This window comes from Solanum tuberosum, unplaced genomic scaffold, assembly GCF_000226075.1.
Source record: "Solanum tuberosum cultivar DM 1-3 516 R44 unplaced genomic scaffold, SolTub_3.0 scf00002, whole genome shotgun sequence".
NCBI lineage: Eukaryota > Viridiplantae > Streptophyta > Magnoliopsida > Solanales > Solanaceae > Solanum > Solanum tuberosum.
The window spans coordinates 1,293,350-1,308,733 of record NW_006238928.1 but is presented as its reverse complement, the minus strand read 5'-3'; the positions used below and the strand labels follow the sequence as shown (position 1 = coordinate 1,308,733).

Here is a 15,384-nt window from a genome sequence, read left to right as displayed (position 1 = left end):
TGCTATTGTGGGATTCACTACATTGTGTTTATGACTCACACTTGGGCCATCCCCTATTCTTATAGATAAGTCCCTTTGTTTTTTGTTGCCTTTCCATAAGGAAGAAAAAGTTCCTTTTGGCTTGAAAATTGTTGAAACATTTTACCCTTTTCTTGGGGTTATTCTCTCTTCCCACTTTCTCTCCTTTTCAATAAAAAATCATGTTTTTCTCTCTCTTTGTCATTCTGTTCTTGGAGGTGGAATTTGAAGTTACCCTATACAGTTGTTGAACTTTTGAGCTGTAGACAAGAATCTTTTTTCATTGCAGACAAGAATCAACTGTTGGTAGCTTACAGCTCACTTTAGTTGTAGAACAAACTCTATTGTAGTTCGTAGTTTTGTTTAGTCTAAAGAAAGGAAAGAAGTGAACTTTCTTGAAAAAAATGGGGTTGTTTCCATTTTCAAAATCATTTTGGGTGTTATTTCTTCTAGCTTTGTTATTGTTTTCCCCAACAGTGAGTGGGATAGGTGCTAACTGGGGTACTCAGTCAACACATCGTTTGCCTCCTGAAATAGTAGTAAGAATGCTAAAAGATAATGGGATCCAAAAGGTTAAACTTTTTGATGCTGATTATGACACACTTAAAGCTTTGGGAAAATCAGGTCTTGAAGTTATGGTTGGTATTCCTAATGATATGCTTTCAACCATGGGTAGCTTGAAAGCTGCTGAAAAATGGGTTTCTAAAAATGTTTCTGTTCATATGAATGATAACAATGTCAACATCAGGTGAACATTCACATTCATTTACTCTAAAGATTTGTTCTTTTTAAAGGTTCATTTGAATGCTCTATTTCCATTTTTGTTTGCCTCGACTTGCTGTTGAGATGTGGTTTTGGTTCAAGCATAGTCAAAACATGGAAACTTTTGATTTTCAATATCATTTCATTAACTAGTCACCAAGATTCACCATTTAGTTTGCTATGTTTTTTCTTCTTTTTACTTGGATTTGCTGCACTCGAGCTGAGCGTTTGTTGGAAACAACCTCTCTACCTCCACGAGGTAATGGTAAGGTGTGCGTACACGGTACACTCTACCCTCCCAGACCCCACTTGTAGGATTTCACTGGGTATGTTGTTGTAATCATTCACCACAATGGTACCAAAAGCATTTAAAAAGTGAGTGGTTGATTCAACCACGGTTGGTAGTGAAGTTAATGAAGTTACCTAATATGAAACAAGATTCTTGTAGTACATCTAATATTATCTCACTGATATGGAAAAATTTCCTATTTCTATCATGTTGAATTAAAATTTGCCTAAAAACATACTTCTCTGTATTGCCTTGTTCTCCCTGCAGTCATTTTCCATATAGTGAATGATTGTATCGGTCACTAACCTGGAAATCACTGTGTAAAGTTGAAAAATGAAACTACAAGATTCCAAATTTGTGTTGTGAATTTTCTCTATGGCATTTTCAGTTTTCCTTTTTCAGTTCGTGACACTGATAACTTTGTTGACTACTTGAATGGTATGAGTTTCTCCAAGATATGACGCGCCCAGTTAAGCATGCTTTCCTTAGCAGGGAGCTAAGTAGTTTATCTTTCTAGTATAAGCTGTTGAATAAGTTTCTTAGCAGTTTAACCCTTCGGGGTGGCCCAGTGGTTTGGGCTTGAGACTTCCATGTTGGCGGTCTCAAGTTTGAAACCCCTTGCCAGCGAAAGCAAGGGGTTTGCCTTCTGGGTCGAGCTCGTCGCATCGGGCTTGCCTAGTGTGGGTTACCTCTCCTATGTGGTTTGCGAGCTATTGCATAGGAGCGGGGGGTTTTTTACCCTGTGCGCACCCAAAAGGGTAGCGGCTGCGAGTTTCCCTTGTCATAAAAAAAAAAAAGTTTCTTAGCAGTTTGAAATATATCGCGTATACACTAGCCTTAGCAAAAGCACATCCTGAAAAACATCAAGAACCAAATAAGCTTATGCAGGAATATGAGAAGGATTGCATGTGAAGAAAAGCCATCATTGTAAACAGTTCAAGTATCTTGGTTTTAAAAGGTTTGGTCACTCTTTACTAGGTATAGTATAGAAAGTTTCCTTTTTGAGATAAGGGAGGTGACAAGCTTATCTCTCTGCATGTGTTCATTTTCTGGTTTTCACTCAATTTAAACAACAATTGGTATCAGAGTTTTTTAGTATTGAGGGACCTGTGTGTGTTCATTAATCTGTTTTAGAGCATTCCATGGACAGAGAAGTAAGTTTTTCTTCAATGGCACCACCAGCTTTCAATGGAGAAAGTTACCAGATCTGGGCAGTTAGAATGTGGACATATCTAGAAGCTTTGGATCTGTTGGAGTCTGTAGGAGATGATTATGAAATTGTTCCCTTACCAAACAATCCCACGATGGCACAGATTAAAAACCACAAGGAGAGGAGAACCATGAAATCAAAGGCAAAGGCATATTTGTATACTGTAGTTCCATCCACCATCTTCACTCGTATCATGTCCCTGTAATCAGCAAAAGAAGTATGGGATTATCTCAAGACTGAGTATGAAGGAGACGAATGGATTCGAGGTATGCAAGTGCTGAATTTTGGTATGTGAGTTTGAGCTGCAAAGGATGAAGAAAAGTGAAACTATAAAGGAGTATTCTGACCGACTTCTTAACATAGCATATTGTGTCAAATTGTTGGGTTCCACTTTTAACGATTCAAGGATCATTGAGAAAATCCTTGTAATAGTACCTGGATGATTTGAGGCTACTGTTACCTCCTTAGAAAATACTAAGGACTTGTCTAAAATTAGCAGAGCTCTTAAGTACTTTTCAAGCACAAGAGCAACGATGTGTAATGAGACATGAAGGAGTTGTTGAAAGAGCCCTACTAGTAAGACATCAAAATGATGGAAGAAAGAACAAGAAGCTGAACATGAAGATACAAGGAGGAAATATTGATAATTTTGCAAAAAAGCAAGAAGACTAACTATCCCCCTTGTCGGCATTGTGGGAGAAATGGTCACCCTCCTTTCAAATGTTGGAGGAGACCGACGCAAACTGCAGCAAGTGCAACCAACAGGGACACGAAGCTGTAATTTGTAAAGACAAAATTCAGCAGTTTGAAGTTGAAGCTCAAGTTATTGATCGAGAATAAGAAGATCAACTCTCTGTTGCAACTCGTTTCACATGTCTTAATTCAAGTGAAAGTTGGTTAATTGATAGTGGTTGCTCTAACCACATGACATCTGTTAAATAGTTGTTCAAAGAGTTGAGGAACACAGAGACAAAGAAAGTTAGAATTGGAAATGGCGAGTGTTTTTCTATGAAAGACAAGGGTACCATAGCCATTACAAGTTGCTCAAGTTTATTACAGTGGTTTTGTATGTCCCGGACCTTGATCAAAACTTGAACAGTGTTGGTCAATTAATGGAGAAAGGATTCAACCTGTTCTTTAAAAACAAGGTTTGCGTGATTGAAAATCCATCAGGCCTGAAGTATTCAAGGTCAAATTGGAGGGGAGATGTTTCTAGCTCAATCCTTTGGAAGAGGAGCAAACAACTTTTTTTATTTCGGACAACTCTACAAAAGCTTGGCATAAGAAAATGGGTCATTTTCATCATCAAGGTATGATGTTCTTACAAAGAAAGGAACTTGTGAATGATCTACCAAGATTGCAAAATCGGTGGACAGATTGCCAAGCTTGTTTACTTGGAAAGATGCACAGGTTGCCCTTTCCTAAAATAACTTGGAGAGCATCAAAAAAGCTTCAGCTTATTCATATAGATCTGTGGACCTCACAGAACACCATCTTTAAATGGTAGTCTTTACTACATTGCATTTCTTGATGATCTAACAAGACTGACTTGGATTTTTTTCTTAAAATTCAAGTCAAAAGTAGCTGATATGTTTTGGAATTAAGACAAAGGTGGAAAATTAAAGTGGCTGCAAATTTCAGACTTTAAGATCTGATAATGGGAAAGAGTACACTTCAAATCAGTTCAAATTACTGTGTGACAAAGCTGATATAGAACATCAACTAACAGCATGGAAGTGTGTACTTTAAAACCATCTTCCTAGAGAAAGTTTTTGCGGACTAGTTATCTTTGCTAAATTATTAGTTGGATCAAGTTTCAGCTTTTTGCCAAGGAACACTGAAGTGCAGGAATTAAGAGTGACACAAACAAGTACCAAGTCTTGCAGACTACAGGAGATGGTGGATTAAGACTTGTAAGTGAAGACGAACCCAATAAATTTATTAGGCAAGTTGTTGGTACACTAGAGTGCCCATGTATGCTTATATATATGAATGGACATGACCAGTCAACTAGCAGCCATTGAATACGTTAACGAAATATGTTGCTATACAGTCGCCTCCAAGGCTTATCAAGTGGCAAAGGTTGAGAGACTTGTGACTTAAGTCAATAGGTTTGAGCCCTGCGCCATGTGAACCAACCTGGTAATTAACTGGAGAAGGGTTCTTCATAAAAAAAATTAAGTGGAGAAGGGCAGAGAGATGGACAAATAATCCCAAGTTTCAGAGGTTGTGGTTGGTATAAAAGGTTGGCCTAGACGAATTTCTCCATCATAAAAAAAGTTGCTATACAATAAGCTAGTTAGCCATGTTAGCCATGAATGCATTTCAAAGTATCTTGTAGTTGTAGTATAAGTAAGTCTTGTCACAATAAATAGGAGGCAATATAATAGCCAGACCCTGAACTTGCTAAAAATTGTCATTTAGACATTTCATCTAGGGGTCCGGTCTATTCTATACCTTATATTATCGAAATATACCTATTAAAAATGCCTTGGTGATATGGCTAGTCATTTATCTCCTGCCCAATATTTAAAGTGTTTTACCCAAAAGATTGACCTTTTCTGGCTAAGTTGCGTGGACTCTTTACTTTCGATGCCACCCCCGTGTCGGATTCTCCAAAAGTACATCCATGTCGAATTCTCAAAAAGTACTGTGTCGGATTCTCCTAAAGTACAATACGTTTAGAGAATCTGACACGCCGCCAACATTTTTGAAGAATCTGAGGCTTTGAGCAACATAGCTTTTTGCCTGAAATGATGATTTCCAGCCTTCTTTTTTAAACTCCTCTTCTCTAGATTCAATAGGCTGCCCCTTGTTCTTCTTCTTTGTCAAATGCCAACATTTCATGCCAGAAAAAAAGTGGCCACTCTCACCCTTGGCAGAAAAAAGTGGTGTTGCTGGATACATGAAGCTTGGCGGAAATTTTCTTTCCTGGTCAATTCCTCCCCTCTCCCCTCTCTCTTTTCTTTTCGGAAATTGACTTTTTTCTTTTATTGATGTTCCATTTTTTGGTTGGATTTCATTTGCCACATCAACAATGAATGACATTTACTGGCTGTAACTAGAAGATCCTTGGAACATTGTAAGTAAAACTTTTTGGAGGGGGACTACACGTTGATGTAGTATACATGTGGATATATAGAAGTAAATGTTGCCTTTCTAAAAAAACAATGAATGACATTTATGCTCTTAGTTTGTTTAGACTTGTCAGATATGCGTTCTATATGCACATTTTGGACGACCTAACAATAAGTCGGGAACCAAGATTAAGCATCTAAATAAAAAAATTGTCAAATTTAGAGCCGTCAATGCATTCAGCCCAAATGGAAACAGAAACTCTTGCCAACTTCATGTGTTATTCAAGGATTTCTGAGTTAAGGAGTCTGAATTCAGTGCACATATATTATATCATCTAGGTTTCTTGAAATTAAAGGAGCCTCTGTAGTTCACTGAAGGGGATCAAGTAAAATCAGCATAGCTTGTACATGAAATGAATGCAGAAAAAGAAGTATATAAGTCTAGTTTATGTCATAGCAATTCAAGGTATATTTCCTAATACTTTTGGGTTAATATACATTGATTTGTATAATATTTAGTTCTCCAATTATGAGATTTGAAATCGAAATTCATGAGTTTTCCCCAAAACCCCCAATTGTGAATTTTAGGGTCTGAACCACTTAAAGTAGCTCAATGTCGAATGTAATCATAGAATTGAGATTAGAAGGCTATAGATAACTCGGAACTATGGAATCTTAAACCAACCTTGACTGAGGGTTGACTCTGACATTGACCAAGACACAATTTTAGAAGATGAGTTAGATAGGTGTATTTTGATGCCATTAAACTATATATTGTGTAGATAGGAGACACTTTATTGAGATTGAGGATGGTAGCGGAACGTAGTAGGTATTGCTTGGTTCCGAGTCGAGGTAAGTAGAGACCTTAACCCCTGATTTATTGGTTTCCCTAAACTAGTGTCTCAACTTGTTTTGATGTTCATAAATGATTTGAAAATGTGTTTCAACTGTCATGTATATGTGGGGGCGAACGTGTGATGGCGGTAAGATAATTTTGTAAAACCAATTGAGATTTACTACTGGTTTTATGCTGATCTTTGAATTGATATGAAACTGTATTAGTTCGTTTCCATACCAAATATGTTTTGCTGCATGATGCCTGCACATTTACATATGATTGACTGGAATGTGTGAGGTGCATTATATGTCTAGTCTTATATGGGATAATTATATAAACTTTTCATAATAATATTGTGATATATTGTAGAAAAATTACCTAAATTGACACCTAAACTTGCACCAGCTGTTAAAGTACCCCCCTTCTTTTGTTTTCCTGTTTTAACACCTCTGTTTGTTGAAATCTATGTTGCTTGAACTCTTCGAAAATGTCAACGGGTGTATGTCGAATCCTCCAAAAGTAATGCATTTTTGGAGAATTCGACCTGGTGCAACAAAACTTTTGGACAGTACGAGCAACATAGGTTGAAATGGATATCAATGGACTCCTCTAACCCTTAGTATAGCACATTGGCTCCTCAAAAATGTCGACGGGTGCGCGTTGGATCCTCCAAAAGTAATGCATTTTTGGAGAATTCGACACTATGCAGCAACATTTTTGGGGAGTCTGAGCAATATAGGTTGAAATGTGTACCAATGAACTCCTCTAACCCTTGAGTATAGTGCATTGTTCTCAATTGCTCTTACATATATGAGAGATCAATTTTGCTGTGTCATTGTCCTCACTCCACTCCTTTCTCTTCTACAACTCCATCTCTGCCAAAGCTCATGAGTTTCTTAAATTGACATAACATTTAGGCACCATTCATCTCAAGGGACCATTTAGCTCGCTCTAATTTGAAACTTTTGATAATAATGAGATGCTTCTCCAACACCTATACTTGCACATACATGTCGATACATTTACCGTGAGAAGAGTTTTTGAGTTTCAGATTTGACCCATATTCTACTAATTCTTCTTGTTGCTCTCTCTCTTGATCTAGAGAAATACCAATCCTAATGTTCGAAGAAAAAGATGGATTGATATTTAAGAAATGGGTATTTTAGTATGAGGAGGGTGTATTCACGAAACCTAAGCTGTATAGCGGAGGCTGAAGTCACAAAGCAAGGTGGATTTTTGGTTGGTGCTGCCATGGCTATTGGTCTGACTTACATGACAGCAAGATTGGGCCTGACAAGCTGGCAACAAGTCTTATTGAGAAGAAGAAAAAACACAACGAAACTTACTGAACTTACGAAGAGGGGTCTCTAAAATTCAGCCCATTACCAATGTCACCACACAAAAGGGGGTGAGTGAAAATCTTTTATTCGTTTTCGGTGACCCCTTCATTTTTTCCAGAAGAGAGTTGGGTGGCATGGTGATTTACAAAGAGAGGAGGGAGATGAGGTGCATTGGCATCTATGGAAGGTCAGATTACAGCACATAGGGTGCCCAACCCACCTGTTTGTACCCTAATATGAGACATGATCCAGTTCTGCATATGTGTGAATGTTGATTGGTTGTGTATGATGCATCATGTGATTCATGTCAGTATTATATGACAGGTTTATATGCACTTGTATTGTCTCATGCATTCATGTTTCAGAAAGACTTGTTGGGGGTAGTTAAAGATGGGGAATGGGTTGATGAGACTCATAAATCCACTTATATGTGTAGATACTATCACTAACACCACAGCAAATCCTTGAATTTCAATATTCCTGTTGACTATGCTGAGTGAGCTGTTGACAATTATCCGTAGAGGCTGTCATTAGTCATTTAGTTTTTTTTTTTCTTGTTTTGGGTTGTGTCCCACTATTTGTATGCTCAGTTACAATCTAGAAGTTGCTGACACACTGGGGTATGTGACTTGTATACTTGGATATTTGATCATTTTGTGTCTTTAGTTTGTGATTGATGACTCTGAATATTACATGTCTTGAAATAGTTGATTGGGTGATTATAAGAATTAGTGGAATGCGCTCGTGTCACAGAGGAGAGTGTAAGAATTTCGTTTTCAACATGAGTATGCTTGCTAGGTGAGCCAAGTTTCATTGGGATTGTTTAAGTGGTTCAAATTTTCAAATTTCTACTTTTTGGTACTTGTGCTAAATCCATGAATTTCAAAGTCAAGTCTCATGTTTTGAAGATTAAACCTTGGAAAAAATAATGAATATTAACCCAAAATAGTGTTAAGAATGATACCTTTAATTTATATGACCAAAACTTATCTTTTTCTTCTCTTCTTTCCCTTTCTTTATATTTGAGTGACCATGTCATCTAAAAGCTAAAACTGTGAGCGAACACACTTTTATTTACTTAATTATGCTTCAACAAGACATAACTAGAAAACAACTACCGAACAAAATAGCCATGTGCAATATACCAGGTAAATAACCGTCATTGCCTGAATAGCCTCTACATCCATCTCTATATTTCTATCGTTATATTGAACAATTGGTTCCACTTCATTTACAACTCACTGAAGAAGCTACACATTCTTTATTTATTAAACATCATGAGCAAACGTTATTTTCATATTCAAAGTGGAGAAAATGCTTTAGATTGTGAAGGTTGTCGTCTCGCATATCCTTGGCTGTAATAAAGAATGAAATGGCAATCAACCATTGCTTCTGGGTTCAAATGTAATGGGAAAGTGACGATATTGATCTGCTTGTTGTAGAGGTATCTTGACTCATTGAGAAAAGCTGAGGCTTTTAGTGCTCCTCAGGAGTTGACCCTCTTACACAGTTTTGTACATTTCTGCATCTGGTGTTCCCTCCAAAGTTCTAATCATTTTCAATTTACGCGATCTTATAGAATACTCTGATGTTCAAGTCTATGATTAAATGGCAGCGTGCAACTTAAGAAGTTGGTCTGCACATCACTTCATGATGTGGCATACCTAATGCGCGAGTAACAGAGATCAGTAATTTCTTGTTGTTTGCTTCTTTTTGATGATTCTCAATTCCTCAGGCAAAATATTAGTTGGTAGTTGGGTAGTCAAAACATGTTTAAGATACCACATATAGAAATCTAGAATTTGACTAAATATTAGTGAATGGTTGGACACTGACAGTTTCTATATTTTCCTTTTCTTATTGCATAATTAGCTGTTGCCAATTCTGCAACTGTGGAGCGAAACATTCCCTATCAAATTTTCTAGTTTGTAGTTGAAAGAAATTGATTTTTCTGCTCTAATATGACCTAGAGATCTGTCAGATCTATAATGTGATTTGCCTTCTGTTGATTTTGCAACACAAGTCAAGGTGGTTCTAATGCCAGTTTTTTACATTTGTTTGACGGGCCTGTATTGCACATCATCAGTGAAAACATCAGATATACAGCTACAACTTATCAATTTGAGTGTTCCTTGCATTCATGTTTTGTGTGTTACTTCATCTTTTCATGTCCAAAGAGTTATACTTTATTCAAATCAACTGACTAGGCTCCTCTGGTTTCTGAAAAATTTCTTCCTCATGCGGGTGAGCTATTTGTGACTATAATCACATTGAACTAGTTGTAGCCGAAATTATTGTTTTTCTAGCTTCATTTTATTTTTTTGCCTTTCTGTTCTATAATATTCTTCTGTACGTTATCTGTTACCAGGAGCTTTATATAGAATGAGCTTCATCGAACAAGTAAATATTAGATTTGTTTCATTTAGTAAGCTAGACCTGAATGTTATGCACATTGTTTTTGACTTTGTGTAGGTATGTTGCAGTTGGAAATGAACCTTACTTGACAACTTACAATGGCACTTACCTTCGAACAACTCTTCCTGCGATGCAAAATATCCAAACTGCACTCATAAAAGCTGGCCTCGGTAGTCAAGTAAAGGTTACTTGTCCTCTCAATGCAGATGTTTATGAGAGCTCCAACACTTTCCCATCAGGTGCTGATTTTCGAGCTGAGATCCATGGCTATGTAAGCCAACTTGTCAAGTTCTTAAGCGACAATGGTTGTCCTTTTACAATCAATATCTATCCATTTATAAGTCTTTATATTGACCCCAACTTCCCAGTTGAATATGCGTTCTTTGATGGAAATGCAACACCTCTAAATGATGGTGGAACAATCTATACCAACATGTTTGATGCAAATCACGACACTCTTGTGTGGGCTTTACAGAAGAATGGGTTTGGGAACGTGCCTATAATTATTGGAGAAATTGGTTGGCCCACTGATGGTGACCGCAATGCTAATGCACAACTTGCACAGCGATTCAACCAAGGATTCATGCAGCATATATCCGGAGGAAAAGGCACCCCTATGAGGCCTGGGCCTGTTGATGCCTATCTGTTTAGTTTGATTGATGAGGATGCTAAGAGTATCCAACCTGGAAATTTTGAACGTCACTGGGGAATACTTACGTATGATGGACTACCGAAATACTCGCTAAATCTTGGCACCACGAATTCAGGGTCCTTAGTTCCAGCTAGAAATGTGAAGTATCTGGAGAGGAAGTGGTGTGTGTTAAAGCCGAATGCTAAGCTTGATGACCCCCAGATTGCACCTAGCATGAGCTATGCTTGTGGACTTGCAGACTGCACGAGCCTTGGATATCAGACATCTTGTGGAGGTTTGGATGCACGAGGAAATATTTCATATGCATTCAACAGCTACTATCAGATAAACAATCAGCTTGATGATGCTTGCAAGTTCTCTGGCCTCGCAACTGTCACAAAGTCAGATCCATCAACTGGTACTTGTCGATTTGGGCTCATGATAGAACCATACTATGGAGGTGCTCAACAAAAACATGGCTATACTAAGTCGGCATTGGCTCTCATCCTGTTTCTGTGGACAATTCTGTAACAAGTTCTCTTTTTCTGGCTATTTAGTTCGATTGTTGACCCTGCTATGTAATGTAGCATCACCAAATTAACATATTTTTTTTCTTACGGTTGACAGCAAACATTGATATTCATTCGGAACTTTGGATGGTTAAATTAATGTTTGCTTCTGATGAGTTACATGCAGGGATGAAGACCTTGGTGTAAAATGTTTTCAAGTACATTTGATTGGTGAGCGTAAATTATTCATAATAGAATCTCTTCATAATAATGCTTCTTTTTTATCACTGAGAGATTCCCTATATCGTAGCGATGCATGGTTCGTAATTCAGTGGATAACCTGTGATGTGCGCCTAAACCTACTCTTAACAAGCTGTGTTCTTTCTACTAGACCAAAGCCCGGGGAGGAATGAATAGTGTTTTGATGTATTTCGAGAGATTGATGATAATATCCAAATGATGGTTGGAATGTGATATGATCAAGAAGTTATGAGTTGAGATAGTTGTGAAGAAAAATGATTTACCCCCCGTGATCAAAGACACTTTCTTCCTCTTTGGTAGGAAAGTATTTTCTCGCAACGAAAAGTGACTTATTTTCTGAGTGAACACATGTAATAAATCTTGCTATCTGTTTTCGACTCTCAAGAATTGTGTACATAATAAATCTTTCATGGGGTTGATCAACAAACTCCTGGGATTATGAGCTAGTCAATATTTCTTAGAGCTTTTCAAATAGCATTTTTGCATATTAGAACTGAACCAAAAGAGGAAATTTGTCAAACATGATTACAGTCTTGATCCTTTCTTTCTTGGCCTCCATATAATATACCAATTCATGCCAAATGACTCAAGTACATTAATTACTTGAAATCTGTCCTTTTTTGATCCATTTGCAACCATTCCACTGTTTAATTAGTCACCTGTTAGGTTAAATTTGTACATTTATTCTATAAAATTAGTCTACTTGACCGTGCTTCGCGCGGTTATGAAAAGAATTAAAATAAAGTTACATACTAATATCAGTAATTACTTTAATAAAAGGATGTTTTTATTAATCACACAATTTCATAGAAGAGAAGCTATGAAACATATTTAGGTTAAATATGAAATACATTAAGAAATTAAGAAATCAATATATGTGAACTTCTGAAAGTTAAATATTAAAATAAATTTTATAGAGAAAAAGAGAAGGTAATATTAGAACTACTGGAATGTAAACTTGAGATGTGATCGTCTTTTTCTTTTTTATTTGAGATAATTTTTAGTATAATTTATCTATATTTATGTAAACTTGAAATCTGATTGTTCTTTTCTGCTTCTTTGTAATCTTTTTAATTATATTCTTAGTATAATTTTTCGACAATGTGTAAACTCAGATTGCCATTAATTAGTTATTATCCATGACTACATTGTTAGCCAACACTATTTTTAATCATTATCCACAATTACTATTACTTGTCGTCGCCATCACCCAATCATCACATATTTTATCTACTTTCATTGTACAATATTAGATTAATTTAATATTTGATTAATAACTTTTTAATAATTAAATTTTAAATAAAAATAAGTTTACATATTTAAATGATGAAAAATAACAATCTTAATTAGTTAGTTTCCATATCTTAATATATTATTATTATATTTAGGTTCAGATATCCAATTATTTTTTGGGACAACTTATATTGGGAAACAAAAGAATGTAAGAAAATACATTTAAATTTAAAAATAAACATAAAAGAGAACAAAAGAGAGAATTAACTATGCAAAAAAGATTTAAGAAAATGACACAAACAAATTCCTATTTCTTTTAATTTTGCTTGGCTTAAACACAAATATATTAAAAAGTATATTTCACATTTTAAATAAATATTACATTCAATATAATAAATTCCTAATAATAAAGAGTCACAATAATTAAGAGGATTAAGAATGTGGCTTTGGACTTGTTTGTAACATAATAGGAGTAATATTTGTACATTATTACACTAATAAAGAACATAATTATAGAAAATGAAAAGACAATCAAATTAGAGTTATTGAGATAAATAATTTATTGTAAGTAAATAGGAAGCAAGAAAACCAATTGTATTTTTAAAACTATAAATTAATCGCAATTTTAAAATAACTTGAGAACACCTGGAAAACAACAAAAATGAAAAAAAATATAAAGACTGCAACTTGACTTATTAATAAATAACTTGAAATCTCCTAAAAAACAAAAAAATATGAAAAATTTAAAGAGTGCAATTTTACACATTAATAAATAATTTATTTTTAATAAAACCAACTGTATTTTCAAAATTATAAATTAATTTTATATTCTCATATTCTATCATTTTTGTTAATAAAAATTGTTCCACTAGACTATAGAAGTATATGTACGTATTTCTTTAAGTAGCATATCGATATCCATTGACTCATTTCCTGCTTCTATGTTTTAAAATATTATAGCCCACAAACACAATAAACTAATATTATTAGCAAAAAAGTGAGAGATAAATTTACCTGAACAAATAAATTTTTTGAAGGGTGTTATCAATATAATATAATCAAATTATCTAAGAATTACATAGAGGTCTAAAGAGAATAATTATTTTTTTTTTAAAAAAAACTCAGGATTTATATCTTCATGAACACAAACAAATATTATTAAATGTATGATTTCAACAAAGAAATAATTGTAATTATGTTAGACATGAATTTTTTTTACCTTGTAAAATAAAATTATGCAAGAATGTCTAACCATTTTCATTATAAATATATCTCCTATAATCTGCAAAATATGATCAAATAAATTAAAAAATTATCTAGCAAAACAAAAGAAAAAGATAAAGAATACGGAGAAAATTACATTTAATCATATCCTCCTACACATATAATCATTTTTGACAAGACATAAATAATTCAAAAGGAAATAATATAATAGAAACAATACTTCTTAAGCACCTAAAAAAAGATAAAGAATAATCAATTTATATAGCTCAAAATCCATTAATCTCCATCTCTGGATGATTTTATTTCATCCTATATACAAGAGTCGAGAAAAAAAAATAATAACAAATTATTAGTCCTAAAATGAATCTCCATTTTTAGGGTTAAAAAGAGAATCATAAAGATAACAAACCAAAATAATTTATCCAGAATAAACAAAAATATGCTTTGACATATTAGCCTTACTTGCTAATTAAAAGTAATATATGAAATTATATTTGAAAAAGATAATGCACCTCAAAGCTTAAACATATTGTAACATGTTTGCCACTAATTCTCTAACCGAAGATGACTACAAAATATCACACAATTTTAGTGTAATTTTATAGTGTTAATATAACCTTCTACATTCAATAATTAGAGGTTATGAATATGAAAGGTTTGGGAGTTATGAATATTATTAATACTAATTTAAGAATATAATGTATATAGTTGAAGAGGTATAAGTTAAGAAGATGATTTTGCAAGAAAAAATAATAATTTTTCTTCGTAAAAGAACAAAGAACATAAATTTGAATTAATTAATGGTTGGATGTATTTGAGTGATATATCACAGAGACCAAAATTAGAATTTACCAATACACTATAGGGGCCACAAGTGCTATTCACCCTAAACTTATGAGTTTGAGTTTGAAATTTTATTAATATTCATTTAATTTGCAAGGTTCAACATTAATTATTTAATTCTAGATCAAACACATATAAAGATCCTTAAATTTGTCCCTAAATTTTATTTTGACACTCCAACTCAACCTTAACCGGTACCCTTAAACTCCAATTTTTATGTTCCATTTAGGTACTTCTTTCCAAAGAATTAACGAAGTAAGATGTGTGTAGTTCACAGGCCATGACATGTCACAAAAATCAATTAAAAACACATACACAACTCCTCTAACTTGCCCCCATTTTTCATTTGATTCTCTATCTTAGCCTTGTTCCATTTTAACCTTTCAACTCTATTTTATATACCATTTAAACACAAAGTACTAATTTTATGATTTCTTCATTTTTTATTTATGTTCTTCATTTTCACTTTTTCGTTTTAAAAAACAACGTCATATCTTCTTTTATTAAAAAAAAATTAACGGATGAACATCATTTTTAAAAAAAAATATTTGTTTAGAGTTACTCTACATTATTGTGTGAAAAATGTAACCGACGAAAGTGTGTCAGTTTTCTTTTTTAAACAATTAATTAAATTAAATCACACTACATTTTTTTCCCCATTTCTAGTCCATTTGGATTTAACTCAAATACCAACTCTCTAATTTTTCATTCAAATACAATAGTCTCAAACATAA

General features: G+C 34.3%; 1 protein-coding gene across 1 annotated transcript; it reads left to right on the top strand.

Annotated features, from left to right (window-relative positions):
* The first annotated feature begins 422 nt into the window (after positions 1-422).
* Positions 423-11,111, top strand: LOC102594923 (glucan endo-1,3-beta-glucosidase 6). Its single transcript, NM_001318630.1, is given in 2 exon segments — positions 423-766; positions 10,007-11,111. Coding segments are annotated over 2 exon segments (1,449 nt in total).
* Positions 11,112-15,384: the final 4,273 nt, after the last annotated feature.